This window comes from Hyperolius riggenbachi, chromosome 1 (genome assembly GCF_040937935.1).
Source record: "Hyperolius riggenbachi isolate aHypRig1 chromosome 1, aHypRig1.pri, whole genome shotgun sequence".
Lineage (NCBI taxonomy): Eukaryota > Metazoa > Chordata > Amphibia > Anura > Hyperoliidae > Hyperolius > Hyperolius riggenbachi.
Window position 1 is genome coordinate 427520385 of NC_090646.1, and position 23418 is coordinate 427543802.

The 23418-nt window shown below is 41.8% G+C and overlaps 1 protein-coding gene across 1 annotated transcript in view; it reads right to left on the minus strand.

The window, feature by feature from the left end:
• Positions 1-23418, minus strand: part of SLC28A3 (solute carrier family 28 member 3) — a 94695-nt gene that overhangs the window by 41100 nt on the left and 30177 nt on the right. Inside the window, exons 2-6 of the mRNA XM_068271421.1 lie at positions 12293-12385; positions 9034-9098; positions 7267-7358; positions 3947-4136; positions 3664-3808 (exon numbers count right to left, since the gene is read on the minus strand). Coding sequence (XP_068127522.1) covers positions 3664-3808; positions 3947-4136; positions 7267-7358; positions 9034-9098; positions 12293-12385 — 585 coding nt within the window. The remainder of the gene's footprint in view (positions 1-3663; positions 3809-3946; positions 4137-7266; positions 7359-9033; positions 9099-12292; positions 12386-23418) is intronic.

Genomic DNA, 23418 nt, shown 5'->3' on the forward strand with positions numbered 1-23418 from the left:
AGTATGTATGAGACTGGTGCAGGCTGTTTGGGTGTAAGCATCGGATATGCCGTGTGTGGCTCATAGGTGATTTAGCTCTTTACTAACCAACAGGGTTTTTCTTGGCGGTCTGGTCCTAGCTATTACCCTCATCCCTACCATGTTCCCTAACCATAACCTTCCCCTCTAACTTGCCTGACCCTGACTTACCATTGTTTTTCACTCAGCCTACATCTAACCCTAACCCTTTACAGAACCCTAACCACTTCACTAACTTACACATTATGCCTCTCTTTGAAAACCAATAGCTAGCCCTAACTGATCTCCCTAATCATAACTAACCCTTTCATCAAAACTCATGAAAAAAAGCCTCCACCTAAACTCCCCTCAATCATTCGTTTGTTTATGATGCTTAAAGGGAATCTGAAGTGAAAATAAACTTATGCTATAATGAATTGTATGTGTAGTACTGCTAAGAATTAGAACATTATTAGCAAAGAACAGAGTCTCAGTACAGGAAGAGTTAACAAACTTCAGTTATCTATGCAAAAGAGCTTCTCTGAGCTCTCCCACCCAATTTGGGTCAGAGACAGTCCTAGTTTCTGAAGCACTTATACATCAAAGAAACAGTGAGACACAGCTTCTGATAACGTTTTACTCCAGGAGAGTTCAAATGGTCATTAGCTCTGCTCTGTTTCATAGTTTAAAATACAGTGTGTGGTTTGTAATTGCAAATAAAATTATGCAATGTTATATAAAAAAAAAGCTATACAACTGAAAATAAAAATATGAGACTCTTTGCTTTGCTAATAATGTTCTACTAATTTATCTGTACTACCCATACAATTTTATTATACGTTTTTTTCGCTTCAGTGTCACTTTAAATCAAATTTATTTAGAATATTTTTTTTTTATATATTTGGAGGAAACTGAAGCACCTAAATGTACCCCAAGGGGAAAGCATACTGTTACATGTTTGCTGTAGGTATAACTCACATTTTGGCCCTTATTCACTTTTGCTCCTAAGTGATATTTTCACACCCTAAAATGCCGTTTCAGCCACCAGCAAGCAAGAAAATACTAAGGAATAATTGTGACAGTACTTTTTCACCTACTTTTTAAATTGCAGAGTGCTAAAAATTGTAGGAGAAAACGATGGGGAAAAAGTAAATCAAATAAGGGTCTCTGGTTCTTATTTAATTCACTTTTTCTTTTTCAAGTTTTCTCATTTTAGATACTTTTTCATCATCAGTTGATGAATAATTTTCAGCACTCTGCAATTGAAAAAGTACCAAAAAGTAGGTGATAAAAGTACTGCCAAAATTATTCTGTAGTATTTTCTTGCATACTGGTGGCTTAAAGGGAACATGGGGTGAGAGGAGTATGGAGGCTGACATGTTTATTTCCTTTTAACCATCTTAGCGGTATGGACGAGCTCAGCTCGTCCATCACCGCCGATGGCTGCCGCTCAGGCCCTGCTGGGCCGATGTTGTTGAAATAAAAAGCAGCACACGCAGCCGGCACTTTGCCAGCCGCGTGTGCTGCCTGATCGCCGCCGCTCTGCGGCGATCCGCCGCTAGCAGCGGCGAAAGAGGGTCCCCCCAGCCGCCTGAGCCCTGCGCAGCCGGAACAAATAGTTCCGGCCAGCGCTAAGGGCTGGATCGGAGGCGGCTGACGTCAGGACGTCGGCTGACGTCCATGACGTCACTCCGCTCGTCGCCATGGCGACGAAGTAAGCAAAACACGGAAGGCCGCTCATTGCGGCCTTCCGTGTTACTTCTGGCCGCCGGAGGCGATCAGAAGAACGCCTCCGGAGCGCCCTCTAGTGGGCTTTCATGCAGCCAACTTTCAGTTGGCTGCATGAAGTATTTTTTTTTTATTTAAAAATAACCCTCCCGCAGCCGCCCTGGCGATCTTAATAGAACGCCAGGGTGGTTAAATAATGCACATTGCCCGACTGACCTTTGCCTCTAATAGTTTAAGCCATTTACCCTTTAAAGGAAACCTTAACTGAAAGGGATATGGATGTTTCCTTTTAAACAATACCAGTTGCCTGCAAGTCCTGCTCATCTCTTTGGCTGCAGAAGTGGCTTAAAGGGACACTTAAGTAAAAAAAAAATGAGTTTTACTCACCTGGGGCTTCCAATAGCCCCCTGCAGCTGTCCGGTGCCCTCGCCGTCTCCCTCCGATCCTCCTGGCCCCGCCGGCAGCCACTTCCTGTTTCGGTGACAGGAGCTGACAGGCTGGGGACGTGAGTGATTCTTCGCGTTCCCAGACACATTAGTACCCTCTATGCTGCTATATGGTATATGATATATGCTATAGCAGCATAGATGGCGCTATTGTGGCCAGGAACGCGAAGAATCACTCGCATCCCCAGCCTGTCAGCTCCTGTCACCGAAACAGGAAGTGGCTGCCGGCGGGGCCAGAAGGATCGGAGGGAGACGGCGAGGGCACCGGACAGCTGCAGGGGGCTATTGGAAGCCCCAGGTGAGTAAAACTCATTTTTTTTTTTTTACTTAAGTGTCCCTTTAATCAGACACCTGAAACAGGCATGCAGCTAATCCAGTCTGACTTCAGTCAGAGCACCTGATCTCCATGCTTGTTATAAGGGGCTGTGGCTAAAAGTATTAGAGACACATGATCAGCAGGAGAATCAGGCAACTGGTATTGTTTTAAAAGGAAAAATCCATATCCTTCTCAGTTTAGGTTCCCTTTAAAGAGAACCAGAGACGAAGAACCCTCATGTATTTTACCTTATAAATCAGTGGGAACATGACAGTAAACACCTAATCTGCTCTTTGTTTCATTGTTCTCTGTTTAATTTGCCTGTTATCACCTCTGATAAGAATCCCGACTGAGCATTCAGTCTGGCTTTGCTACAGAATGATTATAGCTGAGACTGTGTTCTTTGGTGTCTTTTCAAGCCCAAGCCTGCCCCCTGCTGGCTCTGCTCAGGAATCTTTATAGCTGAGTCATTATAGCAAAGCCAGACTGAATGCTCAGTCCAGGATTCTTATCTCAGCTGATAACAGACACTTTTAGCAGTGAGGATGAAACAGAGAGCAGGGTAAATGAATTCTCTAATGTTCCCACTGATTTCTATGGTAAAATACATGAGGGTGCTTCATCTCTGGTTCACTTTAAGAAGCATGTAGATCAGATGTCTATGACAAATCTGACAAAACTAGCTGCATGCTTGTTTCAGGTGTGCGATTTAGACCTTACTGACCAGAAAGTTCAACCGGACTGTCCGGCAACTGGTATTGTATAAAAAGAAGTAAATTTGGCAACTTCCACGGGTTCCTTTTAAAAGGCATTTTATTGATAAGGTGTGAAAATATCATCTGGGAGAAAACCTAGGAGAAAAGGTGACTAGAGTAAGGACCTTTGGGTCTTATACAGGTACATTAAAGAAAATACGGTAATTTGTATTGCGCAATATAACATCAGTATGCCTATAAAGATGTACCGTAACTACTTAAGATGTAATTCAGTTTAGCATTAGATTCATCCTACATTATATTCGATCAACACTTATCATGCACGTTACAAGGCATTAGTGAATATAATCTGATATCACAATATAATTCTAATAATAAAATGTAAAACAACAAATTACTAATTATAGTTCATCGTACTCAGCTGATGTCATTATTATCTTTAGATACCTTCTATTCATACCTTGGTTGGATGTTTTGAGAAGATGAGCATCAAAAGAACATACATCACCAGGCCACCAAAGGAAATTAACTGATTCATTCCCATTTTTGCAGTGTCAAAAATAAGCCACAGAATAATACCGGCAAGAAGACCTATCCATATAACCCTAAGAAGAAGACAACACGATTAACATTCAGCATAATCCAGAGTATATGACGATAATGATTGACAGATGCCTTGAAACTGCAGTAGTGGAGTGAGGTCCTAACTGTGCATGGAAAACATGAACCTGCCATGTATTTACCATTTCATCCAAAACCAATGTTTTTTGAAGAATGCACCAAGAGGCGAGAAGAATTTGACAATTTTGCCTTCATATCTGTCGATGAATAAATCCCAGCATACAAAAAAGATGACCAAGATTGTGAGCACAAAGAGGGCCAAGGCTCTTCTGAAGTTCAGCACACAAGCTGCAATTACCAGTGCCAGGACACCTAAAGGAAATACAAATCACAGTTACTAAAGAGTAACTCCATACATATAAACAAATCTATACAACATTAATACAAATCTACTATACATATCATCACTGAACAAGTCACACTGTAGCTTCTATAACTTTTTCATTTTCCACAAAGATTCTTGGAAATAATGTGCAGTTTGGTGGTAAACATACCCAGAATTCTTCTCTCCTTGTCTTATTGGATCCTGAAACTTGGTTCACATGGATGACTTAAAGGGAGCCTGAGGTGAGAGGGATATGGAGGCCAACATGTTTGCTTTATTTTAAACAATGCACATTGCCTGGCTGTCCTGCTGATTAAGCTATAGACCTGGAATAAGTATACAGATCAGATGCCTATGACAAATCTGACAAGAATAGCTACATGCTTGTTTCAGGTGTGTGCTTTAGATCCTACTCACCAGGCAACTGGTATTATTTAGCCCTCCTGGCGGTCAATCAAAACCGCCAGGGGGCAGCGCAGCACTATTTAAAATTCTTTTTTTTAACAAAAATCATGTAGCTAGCCTAGTGCTAGCTACATGACAGCCGCTGTGCAGTGGCATCCCCCCACCCTCTTCGATCGCCTCCGGTAATCAAGCCCATCCGGAAATCCCGTTCTGAACGGGATTTCCATTAGGGCTTCCCCCGTCGCCATGGCGATGGGCGGGATGATGTCACCGACGTCGTGATGTCAAAGGGAGTCCCGATCCACCCCTCAGCGCTGCCTAGCACTGATTGGCCAGGCAGCGCATGGGGTCTGGGGGGGGGGAGGCGGCGCGGTGGGTAGCGGCGAATCGGCGCGGAGCGGCGGCGATCGGGCAGTACACGCCTGAGAAATCCTCCTGCGCGGCTTACCCGGAATGGACGGTTAAAAGGAAAAACATATGACAGCTTTCATAGTACTCTACCTCTAATTTCTTTTGGCTGGCTGTTGCCTAGAGTTAACTATGCAAAAAAGTCATGATGAAAAATAGGCACAAAATAGCGGTTATAGAATATCTGTAACTTTTTTTTTAACAGATAAGTTTTATTGAGTTTTGCAAAAAACAAATACAAACACATGACAAGCATACATAGGTAAATACCCAGTAAGGTAAGCATACATATACTTTAACAATGCGGTTAAGCCGCCAGAATATCTTTACTGATATTCTATTATCTGCTACAGTGGAGTATCGATAATTTTACCAATATTGATCCACTATGGAGGATATTGGTAATTTTACAGATATTCTACTATGCCCCTTTTGTTCCCTAACTCTCACATGAACCCTGCCCTATCGATGCCTAACAAGAACTCTCCAGCATCTATCCGTAACAGGAACCCTGTCCTTTATATGCCTAACAAGAAAGCTCCCATATCAATGCCTAAAAGGACTCCTCCCCTTTCTATAGAATGCAAATAACGCTGAATTGCATTAAAATTTTATGCAAATTGCATGCATCTTGAAACTAGACCAATCAAAATTGACAGGAAGATATTTTGATTGATTGAGTTTCAAGCTACATACAATATACGTGATATTTAAATGTGAGCCAGAATCATTTGCATCAGTTTGACCATCTTTGATCCCATCTATGGACTGTGGCCGGATTTCCCAAATGCCCGGGTCTTGGGCGGCTGCAGCTAAAGGGGACAACTAAACATGAAAGAGGCAGCGCTTCCAAATACAGGCTGCATCCGAGTTGACCAGCTGTATAGATGTGCAGAGCCCACAAACGGTCAGATTACACAACTTGCATTCAAAACAGATGCAGTAACGGAGGACGTTGACTTCAATGACAGCATGACAGCCTGTGCACAGATTGTTCAATACTAGACTCTCCCACCACAATGACGATCTCTCTAGGAGGAGACCTAACCACTAGCTACTGTAACAGTTAAAACATAGTATGAACCTGAGGCTGGCTGCTAGCCATAAATGGTCTATACATTTTCTAAAGAACAGAGAAAAGATTGTCAGCGCTCAATCAGGCCTATAAACCTCAGCCAAACCACACCACGAATGTGCTGGCTGGCCCCACTGTCACTTCTTCCTTACTTCCTTTGCCCTTTATACGCAGTTACAAGTGCCCCTTAGCATTAGGTAGCCAGAGGTACCCTCAGTATTAAGTAGTAGCTACTAGTGCCTCAGACTGAAGGGAGGTCTTGTCAGTGGAATTCCGAGAGCTGGGTGAGTAACCTCTCATTTACGCTCTGCTCAGGACTTTGCATAGGGAAAGAGGGAGGGAGGCACTCAAGGAGGGGAGTGTACCGCCTTTCCATGAACAGGCGCCTGTAGGCACGTGCCTAAAGTGCCTAATGGTAAATCTGGCCCTGACTAAGCCCTATTCTAAATAAATTGAATGGAAACTGATACACATGAATGCAGCTAGCCATATTTGGATGCAGCTAGCCTGTATTTGGAAGCGCTACCAATATCTCCTGTTTTACAAAAATGTAATGTGAATCAGTTTGAATTCACTGGAAAGTAATTTTTAGGAGTAGGAGGATAGATACAATTGCTAATCTCACTACTTTATTTTCATTTAATGTTCACTTTAACTAGGCAAAACTTAGCTCTATCCATGGGAGGCTGAAGGCGGTAAATTCACTGCCTGTCAGTTGCTTGCCTGCTCTTGTCCTTCCAAGCGCTTGGCACAACAAAACGTGTTTTTATGTTTCCAGGTAACCCCACCGTGTGGAGGGCTACAAATGTTGCTATTCAGTTGCATTCAGTTGCAGCCCAAAAGGCACTCAAGAGATCAGGAGACAGGAGACTGTACTGCCGACAGGCACACAGTTCAAGCATCCATTCAAAAGAAGCCTTAGTATATGTATATAAGTTTCCTGGTTCTTATTTATTACAGGCGAGTTAATAATGCTTAATTACTGATTTCCCAGTGAAGAGCACTGAAATTATCTGTTATTCCTTTTTAAGCATCCAGGTGTGTGCAGCGGATTCCCTTGCACAACTGACAGCTGACTGCACTTCTATTGTACTAACTTACCCCACTTTGGTCTTGTAAATCAAATATAATTTTGGCAACAGTTTTGCATCCAAAATGGTATTTGTTTCTATTCTTTTGTTATAGCAAAGAGCATATCATTGTCTAGTTTAATGGTACGGTAAACTTACCTGCCAGCAAAATGCCATAGATCACATATTTAATGGTAGTTTTATGTTTGTTGTAGAAGGTACATACGGCTTCATATTTTGTTTCGAGGAAACTATGAGAAAATATATACACGGGAAAAAACAGCATTAATAAAACAGTACTGTCTCACTAGCAGTGATACAGTTAGTGATGATCCATAACATAAAACTAAATTTGTTTTCTATTAATAATATAAGGGCCTATTTAAAAGTACTTTGCATGCTTTTTACATGTTATTCTACCAGTTTTACTGTCTTCTCATTTATTGATTAGAGTCAATGTCAAGTGTTTCAGAGAGAAGTATGTCTAACCCACATCCACAATATTCAATGCAGCTTATATTATTATAAGCATTTCACTAAAGTTCTGTAGATTTATAAACCATTATGCATAATAGTGGGTCACAAATTGTTTGAGAAGTACTCCAGAATATAATTCAGTTTATACTTTGTTTACCATATTGCCAGACACTGAGAAGTCAGAGTAGAACTATTGTATATCCTCGAATATAAGTCAATCTAGTGTACAAGTCGATTCCAATATTGGAACCTCTTAGGCTGGAATTTTTTTTTGACTCAAGTATAAGTCTACCCAGCAAAGTTAATGGCTGCACTTGGAGACCAGGAGGAATTAACAGTTGCAATTGGGGAGCATAAGGTATTGCAGCCATTAACCCCTCCTGGCCCTTAAAGGACATCCGAGGTGAAAATAAACTGATGAGAAAAACAATTGTATCTATCCTCCTCCTCCTAAAAATGACTTTTTAAAATATCCCACAGTTTTATTTTATGTTTAAATCTAGTTTTTAAGTTTTTACTGTTTCATTGTCTCTGCTCAAAAACACCTTTATTGAATTGTGCCACACTGTTACTGGGTGCTACCCTTCTCTCTTTGGGTGGCTGCTGTTCTGCAGATCTGTGAGTTTTTGGGATGGGGAGATAGCAGGAAGCTACATACCTGCACTGACACTATTGCCCTATACAGCGGAAACCGTTGGCTACCAATACTGGGGCTGGCTATCTATACATGGACACCTCTGGCTACCAAATATTACGTGAGAATGGGCCTCTGACTGGTGGTAAGGGCCATAAATTATGTGCTGCTTGGGGCCACAAATACTTTAGCAGCACCCCTGCCCTCATTGATTCACATCTGAACGTGCCTGTGGCCTGATGCAGTTTTTGCTGCTGGATAACCGCAATGTGTGTCAAGTGCTGACTTGCTTGAGATTACAAACACTCCTATTTGGCTGCATGAAATTGTATATAGGGGCAGATGGGAGGCTGACCTGCCTGACATGTGGCCAGTCCTCTGTGAAAGGGTACTAAAGGTGATGCCAGTCTCTGATTTCAGTGTAGTATTGAAAAGGCCTTTTAGTGCCCAGGTGCAATAAAAGCTGCTTTTGCTTTAAACTTCGAGACAGCTGCAACCCAGGCTCATTGTCATTAGGTTTATTGAGGCTGAAGGTAGTTAACTTAACTATACGCAAATTAGACCAAATTACAGTTTTGATCAATCTGTAGCTATTATTTTAGACATAAGTACTAAAGTTTGAAATGTAGACATAGGTGGATGAAGCTTAAAATGTCACTCCAGGCAAAAACACTAACTCTCGCCCTCCATCCCTTTGAATAAGACTTGTACGATGTGTCTTTAGCTCACTATACTATATTCATAATCAATCAAACCCCCCCTAAAATGGCAAGTCTTGTGCATTTCAGTTATAGAGTCACACATTTGTGGCATACCTTCTGTGTTTTGAGTCTTTATCATCATCATATTGAGCCACGGAATTTTGCATGCCATCATCAAACTGAATGAAAGATCCAAAAGTGGAAAAACAGAAAACAAAATTAAGGACAATTCAAAATTCATTTAAAAATATGAAAAAAATGACTCAATGAAAAACTCTGCCAAGACTACTCTTGACTGACTGTGTGACCACATGATGACAGCATGATACTTCTGCTGGATGTGTTCCCCCTTCCATTTAAAGCTACTTTTCTCTTCCATTTGCACCCCCTCCATGTACTAGACCTCTTCCATGAAAATCAGCTCCCATTTGCAGCAGCAGACCCCTTCTGTGTGCCTCCCCTTGTGCATCCTTCCTATTTTCTTTGCAGTCACCCTTTATCAAGCTCACATTCCCCATCACGTGGAGTAATCCCCCCATGGCCATTAATCTATTTGGCTTTTGCGGACATCTAGCCCTGATCATGTTCGAATTAACAAAATCTTTCAAGATGTTGAATTAAAGTGAAATAAAACTCTGATATAACATAAAAAAATGGGGTTGATTCACTAATAACAACACAATTTATTTCCCCTTTCTGGCGCTAATACTCTAGTGCGATTTAATGACCCCCGCAACGGCCTCTGCTTACAATAGCCATGCGGTAGTGATGTATTGCTACCGCGATACTTCACTAGCACGGCCGCTTTTATGTTAATGAACATAGTAGCGGGCTATTGTAAGCAGCGGCTGTTGCTTAGTTATGCACGCTACGCTGCCACTAGCCCGAGCAGCATCCAAGCAGGGGTCATTAAGTCGCGCTGGTGTATTAGCTCTAGAAAGGGAAAATAACTTGCGCTGTTCCAGCCTGTTGTTTTTAATGAATCAACCTCAACCTGTTTTCCTACTTTTTATTACCCATACAGTTTTCATATTTGCTTTTGTGTACAAGTAATATTGCCTGTCTACAAATTACAAATTCCCAAAGTACAGTTTATCTGCTCTTAAAGCTGCCATTACATTGTATTGCATAGCTGCTGTATTTATATATTGAAATCTATTTAGTGATTTCTGCTTCTCAGCTCTTTCTGCTTTGCTGCTCAGTACAGCTCAGTTTGCTACGGTTTACTAAATGTATCTGACAAAGGAATGTAAACCGAACATAATGTTATCACGTTTTCAGATGCGTCCAGAAGCTGCCCACTGAAGCAAGTAACTTTCCACTGAATAACATAGTGCTCTGTTTAACTGTTTGAATGCTGTTCTGCTACATTTGTGGTAGTAGATTTTATGCTGCAAATAATCTTTTAGAGCAAAGAGGAAATGCTAAGTTCAATAACACTTTATTCTGCATGTTCAAATCTTATAGATCAAGGTATTCGGTATCCTTGCTGAACTGGATAGAAATACACAGAAATATTGTATCATCACACAGAGGCAGTCTTCACTTAGGAGAGGCATCAAGTAGAATGAATTTTTCAGGCTCATATTCATTTTAGTAAAGCAGGGCAAACACAAAAAGCAAGTAATACTGTGCCCTGTGTTTTCAAATTGGACCAGGGTTTCATTGACCATGCATTACAGAATGCACACTGGGCATCCTCCACTGAAAGCAGAGAGACCAGACCATTACATCTGGTGAGAGATGGGTGATCTATTTTATAACATTGTCAGAAAAGGCTAGCCTGACAAGCCATTCATCCACATATATAGCTGTACTAGTTGCTAATATTAATATAAGTAGCACCTTAGTGGGCCAAGGAACCAGAGACCAGTGCACATTGTGTATTGTTTGGAATTATGCAACTCTATAACTGGAAAGAGAAACAAAAAAACACCTGTATTGCCTGAAGCCGAATATGTGTTATTGCTGTTCGCTTGAGAGTTCGAGTAACTGGGGGCCTCAACATAAAATGAACTCCTCCCCCCTTCCTGAGCAAATGTAGAGCAGCATTCTGTATCAATCACTTACAGAAGCTCTGGGGCGGGTCCTCTTCATTTCCTGCAGCTGCCTGCTGCTTTGCTGCGTCATCTGCATGGCTCCCCGATGCATGCAGGTGACCCAATGCAGGTCAGCTAACACATCAGGAGCTGTACACGGATGCAGTTTAGCAGCAGGCATCTGTAGAATTGAAGAGGACTGGTGCCCAGAGCTCTTGTAAATAGTTTCCACTGTGCGCTACTCTGCATCATGGGTGTAACAATCACCCGTGCGACCCCTGCCATCATATGGGGGCCCAGGGGCTTTTGGGGCCCCTCCTCCTGCCCCTCCCCAACTGTAAGTGCAGCCAATTAGCAAAACAACTTCCCTGCTCGCTCACAAAAAATGTCCCTGCACCTCCTCCCGCCATGCAGAGTAGTGAGTAGCGGAAGTGTCTGTAATTTTTTCCTGCTTCCACTCTGCCACCATTTGCCGTCTCCCGATCATGTGACCCTCATGGGGTTCAGGGACCAAGGGGGCTCCATCCTATCACTTTTGTAGGGGGGCCCTATTAGGTCTAGTTGTGCCCCTGCTCTGCATAATGAGAGAGGCACGCCCTCATGACCGGTTGGTAAAGTCCCGGTTAACTGGGACTACTGCATTGTCTCCTTCATCTCATTGTACTTAAATGTAATATAATTTTGATGATGAAAGTGGCAGGTTGATGTTAATGTATTCTTACTGAGAATCTCATCTTAAAAAAGAAAAGTGCTATGAATAAAAGTAGGTAAACATTTGTAAGGGCTGGTGCACACCAAAACCCGCTAGCAGATCCGCAAAATGCTAGCAGATTTTTAAACGCTTTTTTTTATTTTTATGAGGCGTTTTGCTAGCGTTTTGCGGATTGCTGCTGCGGTTTTCAGTATAGTAGATTTCATATATTGTTACAGTAAAGCTGTTACTGAACAGCTTCTGTAACAAAAACGCCTGCAAAACCGCTCTGAAGTGCCGTTTTTCAGAGCGGTTTGCGTTTTTCCTATACTTAACATTGAGGCAGAAACGCATCCGAAATCCCAAAAATGCCTCACCCAGGCATTTTTCGTTTCTGCAAAACGCCTGCCGCTCTGGTGTGCACCACCCCATTGAGATACATTGACCAAGCAGATCCGCAGCCGCAAGCGGATCTGAAAACGCCCAAAAAGCCGCTCGGTGTGCACCAGCCCTAAAAGAAGAATTTTTTTTTCTTAAATGTTAGATTCATACATTTATATTTTCACTGATTCTATCATTTGTTCTCATTTTTCATTATTCTAGAAACTCGAGCTGCACATTCTATTGCCTTAGTTTAACTTACCTGACCAATTATGACAGAATTTCCATTTACATATCTCCTGTTATGTAAATCATTATTGCTTTGCTTTTCTTTGTATTCAGACTCATCATCATCCTGAAAGACAATAAAAAGACACAATGATATATTATTATTGCGCATTAATATAGTACTGACTTCTTATGCATTGCTTCACAGAGTATATAGTCTTGTCACTAACTGTCCTTCAGAGGGGCTCACAATTTACTCGCTACCACAGTCATAGCCTTATTTCCCTATCGAAGTTTAAGTACACTTCTATTCTTAAAAAAAATGTTAGATACTTTCCTCAGTAGGTAGAAGCCTCTGAATGGTCCAGAGGCTCTCTTCGGTCTCCCATCATACCTCATGTACAGCACTGAGACCCTCCAAACCAGAGTTCCCAAACCCTGTCCTCAATGCCCACCATCAGTTCATATTTTGCAAAAAAAACAAAAACATTCACAGGTGAGGAAATTAGTGCACTATTGGTGGGCCTTGAGGACAGGGTTTGCGAACACTGCGCTAAACAATCCTCGACATTAAAGCGGTATAAAACCCTCACATACTTTTTATATGCCATACAGTTATCATATTTGCTTTTGTACATAAGTATTATTATTCATTTCAAAATTACAAGTTCCCAAAGTACACTTTTTTTGCTCTTACTTTACATTTTATACATAACTGGTTTATCCATCTTGTAATGTAAGCAGAAATGCTTTCTGAGTGTCTGACTATGTTCAGGAGAGTCTGCAGTGTCAGAGAAGTGTTTCCTTAATTGTATCAAGTGAGAAATGTAAACACAAGATAACATTATCTCCAGTTCGGATGCGTCCAGCTTTCCCGGCAGGGAGCTAGTCCTGTGTTTAACTAGTTGAATGCTGTTCTTGTAAAAAATTTGTGGTAGTATAAAATATGCTGTAAATAATCTTTTAGAGCAAAGAAGAAATGCTGAGTTTAATTCCGCTTTAAAGTCATAGATTGTTCACAGTCTCATTCCTCTTTGTGTACGAGTGTGGCAACACTGGGCAGGTGCAAAGTATGGCTCGCGCCTGCACAATAGCATGGAACTGCTCGGGCATAGCCTTTTCCTCCATGCGCGATCGGATCTGTGCTACTGCCCAGACGCAAACCCCCTTGTGTCTGCACTTGTATATGAAGAGGAGTATGGTCACAAAGATGAAGAGGGTTTCAGCTGCCAGTGGAGGGGTTGGGGAAGTGCCCCCCCTACTAACATAAGTTTGTAACCTTTTTTAAGAAACAAAGCTTCCCGGGGGGATGGCAAGGGGGCCCACGGCCTAAAGAGGGCTTAAGAAAACCCCAGGTAAGTATAAATACTTTTAACAATTTCATCTCAGGTTCACTACTTGAAATATACAGAGATAAGACCATGAAGTTTGCTTGAAAACAGGCAACATTAGCAGTTGTTTGACTGATTTCACTGTGTGCTGGACTTGTTCTGCAATGACCTTAAGTAAAACAAAATGATGGGACACTCACAATTATACAGTATGTAATTGCAAACATATCATTATTCATAGGCATTTCTGTTTAGTCAGCAGTTCACAAACTAATCTCGGCTGTAAAAGATACATTAATTCTAAGAACAACCCACACATTGAAATTATAGCAAGAACCACCTATCTCTTAACGCTGTATCTTCACATAACATACATAGATATTTCCTTTCTAGATAAGAGAAACTGATGCACTTTTTATATACGTTAATTAAACTACTCCATGTTCAATAATGCAGTTATACCATATTTTACTTAACTGGAAACCTAAACTGAGAAGGATGTGTATTTTTCCTTTAAAAATAATACCAGTTGCCTGACTCTCCTGCTGATCCTGTGTCTCTAATACTTTTGGACACAGCCTCTGAACAAGCATGCAGATCAGGTGCTCTGACTGAAGTCAGACTGGATTAGCTGCATGCTTGTTTCAGGTGTGTGATTCAGCCACTACTGCAGCTAACAAGATCAGCAGGGCTGCCAGGCAACTGGTATTGTTTAAAAGGAAACATCAATATCTCCCTCAGTTAAGGTTCCCTTTAATACAAACCTGTCCAAACATCATAGTAGAAAATGGGAAACATCTTAAAGCACCGAGAAAAAAAACCAAAAACAATTTATCAGATTACGTTAATTAGATTACATTATCCTGAGAAGTCTGAAGCTGCTCATTGTGTTTAGGGTCCTTCCCGAACCCCGTTATCAGTGGTCTTTTGTCCCTAGCCTTCTGGACATTCCCGCCAGTGACGACGAGCAATTCTGAACTGTGTGTGCAGTGAAAGAGATCGCTTCTCCGTGCATCCCTCTGCTGCACACACATGGTTCGGAACTCCCACAATCACAGTTCTGAACAGCTTGTCTCTACTGGAGGAACTTCCAAGATGCTCTTTGATTGACGGAGCCTGACAAAGAAGAAGGGGGATGGGACTGGGAAACGGAAGGGACCTCAAAGACATCGAGCAGCATCAGCATTCTCAGGGTAAGGTAATCTAGCCCTTTATGAACTTAATTCATTTTTCCCACTCCCGTTTCAGGGGTACTTTAAAGAGAATCTGTGCTCTAAAATTCTTACAATAAAAAGCATACCATTCTATTCATTATGTTCTCCTGGGCCCCTCTGTGCTGTTTCTGCCACTCCCTGCTGCAATCCTGGCTTGCAATTGCCATTTTTAGGCAGTGTTTACAAACAAAAGACATGGCTTCTAACTAGAGTGTGATAGGCTTGAGATTAGCTCAGTCTCTGACTCATACAGAGCTTGGAGAGGGTGTGTATAGCTTCTGCCAATGATAAGCAGTGCAGCACATTCCAACCTCAGCCGACACAGCAGACAGAAGAGAGAAAATTAGATCATATAACAGAGATAACACATCCACTGTGCAACTAGAAGAGGCTGCAGTAACATAGACCACATTAGAACAGGTATAGGAACTTAAAGGATAGAAGAAATAAGGCTGAAAATTTTGTTACAGAGTCTCTTTACATAGTAGGATTATAGAGTCATAATTCACATCATCAACAGAATATGGTCACATGTGGCATGTTTTGTATCAGTTTTGCCTGATCTGGCTGAAGCGAAACACATATCACAGATATAGATATGGATTTCCTGAAGTATGAAAAGCAAGATGACGCCTATTGAGACCTACAGTATGACTACCAAAAGTTTTAATTCAGTTATCATCTTTGAGGAGGCTAAAAACCCTTATGCTGGTTTTACACTTGAGGAGTGCATTGTGATCCTTCCCCACCGCATTGCACCGCAATACACAAAATCCCAAACAGTCTACCCTGCAGCAGAGTATGCCGACAGAGTCTTATGCATAGAGTCACCCCCTGCACGCCCCTTATCCAGTGACGTGCTCCCTGCTGGACAGGAGGTACGTCACTGGGATTCCTGGGGATCCCCGTCGTATTTCCCTCACGCATGCATGCCGCAACACTTCCACGCACCTTTTTAAAAGGTATGAGTCGCCCATTGACTTACATTTCTTCTGGAAGTCTGGTGGTAACGAGACGACTTAGCTGCAGCTCAGTGTCGATTCGTACTTCGGCGCAATGCGACGTGGTAAGAGTGCTAGGCCTCATTGACTTGCATGCAATTGCATTACCCTGCGGTAAAACAGGGAAGCGCTGTGCACACTTGCAATTCAAGTGTGAAAGGGGCTTTAAAGGAAACCTAAAATGATTTTTTAAAAAAAAGTTTCAGTTACCTGGGGCTTCTGCCAGCCCCCTGCAGCCACCCTTTGCCCACACCTTCCTGGAATGATCCTCTGCCACGGCTCAGTTTTGCTTTCAGTGGCTCAGCCTGTCACCGGCCTGTGACAGGAGCGCAAACAAGGATGCACCTTCCAGGATGGCGTGGGCACAGGGCAGCTGCAGGGGGCTGGCAGAAGCCCCATGTAACTGAAACAAATTTTTTTCCCTTATTTAATGCTAAGTACACAGTAGCATGTGTACAGGAGATCCCCAACATAACCTACAGACCCGATATGCCAGATCTTTAGCAATGCCGACACCTAAATAACCTCCCAGCTTATTGTTCTCATGCTCATATTGCCTGCTACAAGCCTGTTCCTTGTGCACTGCTCATTGTCCCTCCTTCTCTCTCCACAGCAAGAGACAGTTATTAATCTCTAAAATAGCGATGCATTTGATTGAGTCCTGATTCCTGTGGATGATAGTAGTCATCCATTTGTACCTTACTTAAAGAGGAACTCCAGCCTAAACAAACATACTGTCATTAAGTTACATTAGTTATGTTAATTAAAATAGACAGGTAATATAATCTCTTACCCACACTGTTTTAAAAGAACAGGCAAATGTTTGATTTCATGATGGCAGCCATCTTTTTGGTTGAAAGGAGGTGACAGGGAGCATGAGATACAGTTCCAACTGTCCTGTGTCCTGAGCACCTCTCCCAGTTGCTAGGCAACGTGAATAACAACATAGGAAATCCCATCATGCTCTGCACAGCATCAGGAAAAAAAAGCCTGGGCTTTTTTTCTTTGACGGGTGGAGCTTAGCTAAAAATGCAGCTAAAAATGATGCTTTGGTAAGAAAAACAAAGTTCTGATGCTGTGAAACTGTTAAAGAAACACCAAGCCTTTTCAGTTCTGCTGAGTAGACCGGAGGTTCACTTTAAGTCCCAGGAGTATGAGCATATGTAACCTTGTTTGTGTAACTATCAAGATTCAGTCTTGCTTCTGCCAATGGGATGTCCAGTCTACAAGGCTTCAGGGAGAGTCTTTATCTAGGAGTGATTGTGGTAACTGTATCACAGCTTTGTTCAAGTTCTTTCCTTCTCCCTCTTATTGAATTATGCTACATTGTCCAAGTCATCATGGGTGTTGTCATGGTCACTTACATGCTCTGTAATGGCAGCTGTTCATTAATGGGTGTCTGTGGGTGGCTGCGCACGCTGTTGCGTGCTTCCATCTTGGTGGTGCGTAATGGCATGGGCACGTTGGTGTATGCGTGGTGCCTGGGTCAAAGGGCTTGGGTGGCTGCGTGCGTGCTGTCGATCACGTGCACATGCGTACATGGTTACCTGCTGACGCAATCACGTGCATAAGTGGTGTATGCGTGGCGCCTGGGTCAAAGGGCTTGGGTGGCTGTGTGTGTGCTGGCGATCACGTGCACATGCGTACATGGTTACTCGCTGACGCAATCATGTGCGTAAGTGTTTGCGCGTTATGTGCCAAGAGGTCTATGTAAACGGAAGAGTGACAGCAAGAGGTCGCTGTAGTATTGCAGCTTGTGTTACTCCCGTGACGTGACTTGATGTCTGCCCTGATTTCCTGTTGTTGCTGATATGGGAACCCGATCCGTTGCTGAACTTTGCTCTGTCCGACTACCTACTCTGTTACCGACCCTGGCTTGTCTTTGAACCCAGTTTGTTGCTGCTTCATACGACTACCTGCTAAGTTTCCGATTCCTGCTTGTCTGACCACCTGCACTGTCGCTGAACCCAGGCCTCCTCTGGCATTGCTACTCTTCTATCAGCATCTGCCACTGTTACTGGTTATCTCTACAGCAGGAGCTGTCTTCCGTCCTGTCAACTGGTACTCAGCATCTGGATCATTCCATCTGCTACTGGATTGATTCCGGACCAAGCATCTAACCAAGCCCTCCTGCCCTTTGCTGCCCGACTTCTCCTGTTTCAACTCTAGGGATCGAGGGCGGTGAACTGCAAGAGAAGCTGTCCTCAACTCTGTGGTTTCACTGGACTCACCGGTCCTGACAGGTGTGGTCCTTGACAACGAAGATAAACCAAAATACGTATGTCTCCTTAAAAACTTGACCTAGTTAAAAAACATGGCTGCTTCCCTATTGATGTCCCTTCTGTGTCTCGCTGTATACCGTAAGAAGTGTTCCATTCCACCGCGTTGGAAAACAAGTGGCCAAATATTTCATCCTGTATAACAAACTGTCCCATTCTGTCTTCCTGACTGTATACAACATATGCCCTCATTATGTTCCCCTGCATAACGTGGGCCCTCATTGTATCCTCCTGTATAACGTGGGCCCTCATTGTATCCTCCTGTATAACATGGGCCCCCATATTCCATCCTCATGTGTAAAATGGGCCCCAATTCTATCCTCATCTATAACATGGACCCTCATTCCTTCCACCAGTATAATATATGTCCTCATTTCTGTCCTATTTAATGTGATCACACTGTGTTTGTTTATGTAAACATTACTGTATACTGAGTCTTAAGGTGCCCATATACACATAGATTTACACCTAACGTAGCAAACAGATTAATCATTATTATTATTATTATTTATTGTATGTATAAAGTGCCAACATATTATGCAGCGCTGCACAATAGATAAAAGGGTTAACATACAAGGTAGGACATACAGGAAACTCACAAGAATCCCCCCATACACTGCATGCAGATTTTCAATAGGTTTCACTGTAAAATCTATTGAAATTCTATCTAACCCCAGAGTTGCACTGTTAAACACTCAGCAACGCTATCGACCTACTGCCGCTCCCCCATTGCGTCCAACTGACCGTAATTTTCCATGTATTGATACATTTTATTGATTTTTGCTACAAATTGAAATTGCTGTCAGGGAAAATTGATGCATGTATGGCCTGCTCTTCCTGCACTAGTGACCACCATTAATGAAAATGCTTTGCTTAATTTTGGACTTTAGACCATAATGTATGCATGCTCCTGCTTACTGATGCAGATTAGACAAAACACGGACCAGCTAATTATAGCGCTAATAGATTTGGGCGTGGCTATCTTTTTAATGTGAATTATCGGCTTTGTAATTTTTCACTCAACTTTGAAATGTTTGTGGGTGCCGTTGCAAAATATCGACATTTTATGTAAAACAATAAGTACGATTGATAAATAGAGGTTTGTGAAACTAAATCTAGACTTTCATTGTCTGATATTGTGTATGTTTATTACAATATTTGACGATTATATTGATATATGTAGATTGTATCGATATATGTGAAATTACGATAAATAAAGATGTGTAATGATGTACTTACGGTAATTAGCAATTATATATGTCTTTAAGATGTGTAATGATGTAATTACGATAATAGGTCATTATATGTAATGATTTATTTACGATAATATGTGTTATTACAATATTATCCTTTCTATGTGTAGAAGGGTGTTTATGCAGTGGTAGTGGTTAGGGTTAGACACCACCAGGGGGGTGGTTAGGGTTAGGCACCACCAAGGGAGTGTTCTATGTGAGAGTAGGGTTGGGTTAAAGAGACACTGAAGCGAAAAAAAAATATAATATAGTGAATTGGTTGTGTACTATGAATAATTACTAGAAGATTAGCAGCAAAGAAAATATTCTCATACTTTTATTTTCAGGTATATAGTGTCTTTTCTAACATTGCATCATTCTATAATATGTGCACATTACACAACACTCAGCATTCAAAATGAGTCTTTCAGAGCAGTCTGTGAAGTAATGATCTCTCCTCTAGCAGAGGAAAAGTAAATAGTCCAGGAACAATTGAGATAAAAAAAGTCAGATAACAGCCCTCTCCTTGACTAACTTAGTCGGAGAGCTTAATGGCTTGTTTGCATAGAGATAACAACTGGAGTTTCTCAACTCTTCCTGTACTGGAAACAATTACACTGATGTATCTGATCTTAATGTTTTATTTCTTAGCTGTGCTACACATACAAATCATAATATCATCATTTTTTTTTCGCTTCAGTGTCTCTTTAAGCTCTATTGTTGAATTACATTACGTTATTTAACGTTAATACTTTATATTTTCATTATCAACTTCAATCTTCAACTTCAATCAAAACAGTATATTTCATTTTACAATTTCATTAACGTACCGGTAATAATTGGAATTAATGATTTTACATTACAAATACCGTTATTTAGCGATAATTCTAAATTACCGCTATTTTTATTTTTGCGGATAAATCACGCCCAAATTTGACTTTTTTAAATGTGCGCAACAAAACAATATAAATATTCTCAGTTTACTGACTTATAGTTACTATTTAAAAGCACTGCTCCAATTAGCATTCTGGAAATGATGCGTAGTAGCAAGATCACTCACCCAGGGAAGGGCAGTAACCAATCAAATATTTTATTAGTTGACCTATGTTCATCTCAATTGATCTTTAACGGAATGTAACACATTATCGTCACTCTTTGTCCTGGTTTTTTTTGAATAATTCATGTCTCTGTTAATGCAGAACTTTTCACATTAGCAGCAGTAACCTCAAATGTGTTATACCAACTTCAAGCAACAGTAATCTTGTCATTATATGAAATAGCAATTTGAAGAATCTGTCAGATACTTAGAAGCTCACAAATGGCGAGAGAATAAAAATGCTGAAAAGGTGAATGCTTAGCATTGTCTGAAACTTTTTTTTATTCTTTATCTGCACAATTTCTCGTTTTCTTTTTTTCCAATGATGTCTTAAAAAATAACATTTCTTGTTTTCTTTTTTTCCAGTGATGCCTTAAAAAATAAAATACAAAAAAAGGGATGCAGAGAGCCCAATATAGTGTAGTAAGTATGTTGTGGAAAGATGATAAATTAAGTGAAATAATAGGCAACCACTGTAAATGCAGGAGGGGGGATTAGACCTGATTAAGAAGTCACTCTCTGTAGATCAGAAGGAGGGGGTGTGATACCCTCCACCAGGGGGGGACACAAGTATTGTATTTAGTAAACAGAGGCTCCAAAAGAATAAAATATGCTAAAATTGTTAAAATATGCAGAGGAGGTCGTGGTGGACTTACCTCCCCAAAGCAGACACAGAACTGTCAATTTCAAAAACACATACATTTATTGATATACTCCAAAAAAGTGTTGCAACTCGTTTCACGGGCATCAACCCGCTTCATCAGGCAATAAATGAGGAGTATGCAAACTGTAATGGTTCAGAATATCGCCTCAGTTACAGAGGCGTTGCAACACTTTTTTTGTAGTACGGTATGTCAATAAAATTAAGTGTTTTTGAAATTTACAGTTCTGTGCCTGCTTTGGGGAGGTAAGTCCACCACAACCTCCTCTGCATATTTTAACAATTTTAGCATATTTTATTCTTTTGGCACCTCTGTTTACTATATTAAAACATAAAATGTACAGTATGTTCTTGAAAGCATGTCTGCAACCATACACTGAAATCATATTGTAAACAGACCGCTTTAAAATAGACCTCAAGTCAAAATTGAAAGTCCTCACGCACACTTTTAATTATTGTTGTCTTTTATGTATAGAGTTTCATGCAGCACTGTAAAATAAATATGGAGTGTAGACTGAAAAACCTGCATACATAACATGTAGAGACTTTGATAGTCTCGGAAGGGTGCCCATACATTTTCTAACAGATGCTCTTTCAATATTTTTTTTTTCAGCACTCTACAATTGTAAAAAGTACCAAAACGTAAGTGAAAAAAATACTGCCAAAATATTTTCCTGCTTGCTGATAAGCTTAACCTCCTTGCTAGTAACTAGTGTTGGGCGAACATCTAGATGTTCGGGTTCGGGCCGAACAGGCCGAACATGGCCGCGATGTTCGGGTGTTCGACCCGAACTCCGAACATAATGGAAGTCAATGGGGACCCGAACTTTTGTGCTTTGTAAAGCCTCCTTACATGCTACATACCCCAAATTTACAGGGTATGTGCACCTTGGGAGTGGGTACAAGAGGGAAAAAAATTTAGCAAAAAGAGCTTATAGTTTTTGAGAAAATTGATTGTAAAGTTTCAAAGGAAAAATTGTCTTTTAAATGCTGAAAATGTCATGTTTCTTTGCACAGGTAACATGGTTTTTACCGCCAGGCAGTCATAAATGTAATAAAGAGAAGAGGTTCCATAAACAGGGACCGGTAACGCTAACCCAGCAGCAGCAGCAGCACACGTGATGGAACAGGAGGAGGCGCAGGAGGAGAAGGCCACGCTTTTTGAGACACAACAACCCAGGCCTTGCATGAGGACAAGAAGCGTGCGGATAGCATGCTTTTTACCGCCATGCAGTCATAAATGTAATAAAGATAAGAGGTTCAATAAACAGGGACCGGTAACGCTAACCCAGCAGCAGCAGCAGCACACGTGATGGAACAGGAGGAGGCGCAGGAGGAGAAGGCCACGCTTTTTGAGACACAACAACCCAGGCCTTGCATGAGGACAAGAAGCGTGCGGATATAGCAGCAATGCTTTTTGCCGCCATGCAGTCATAAATGTAATAAAGAGAAGAGGCTCAATAAACAGGGACCGGTAACGCTAACCCAGCAGCAGCAGCAGCACAGAGCACACGTGACGGAACAGGAGGAGGCGCAGGAGGAGAAGGCCACGCTTTGAGACACAACAACCCAGGCCTTGCATGAGGACAAGAAGCGTGCAGATAGCATGCTTTTTACCGCCATGCAGTCATAAATGTAATAAAGATAAGAGGTTCAATAAACAGGGACCGGTAACGCTAACCCAGCAGCAGCAGCAGCAGCACAGAGCACACATGATGGAACAGGAGGAGGCGCAGGAGGAGAAGGCTACGCTTTGAGACACAACAACCCAGGCCTTGCATGAGGACAAGAAGCGTGCGGATATAGCAATGCTTTTTGCCGCCATGCAGTCATAAATGTAATACAGATGAGAGGTTCAATAAACAGGGACCGGTAACGCTAACCCAGCAGCAGCAGCAGCACAGAGCACACGTGATGGAACAGGAGGAGGCGCAGGAGGAGAAGGCCACGCTTTTTGAGACGCAACCCAGGCCTTGCATGAGGACAAAAAGCGTGCGGATATAGCAATGCTTTTTGCCGCCATGCAGTCATAAATGTAATACAGATGAGAGGTTCAATAAACAGGGACCGGTAACGCTAACCCAGCAGCAGCAGCAGCACAGAGCACACGTGATGGAACAGGAGGAGGCGCAGGAGGAGAAGGCCACGCTTTTTGAGACGCAACCCAGGCCTTGCATGAGGACAAAAAGCGTGCGGATATAGCAATGCTTTTTGCCGCCATGCAGTCATAAATGTAATACAGATGAGAGGTTCCATAAACAGGGACCGGAAACGCTAACCCAGCAGCAGCAGCACACGTGATGGAACAGGAGCAGGCGCAGGAGGAGAAGGCCATGCTTTTTGAGA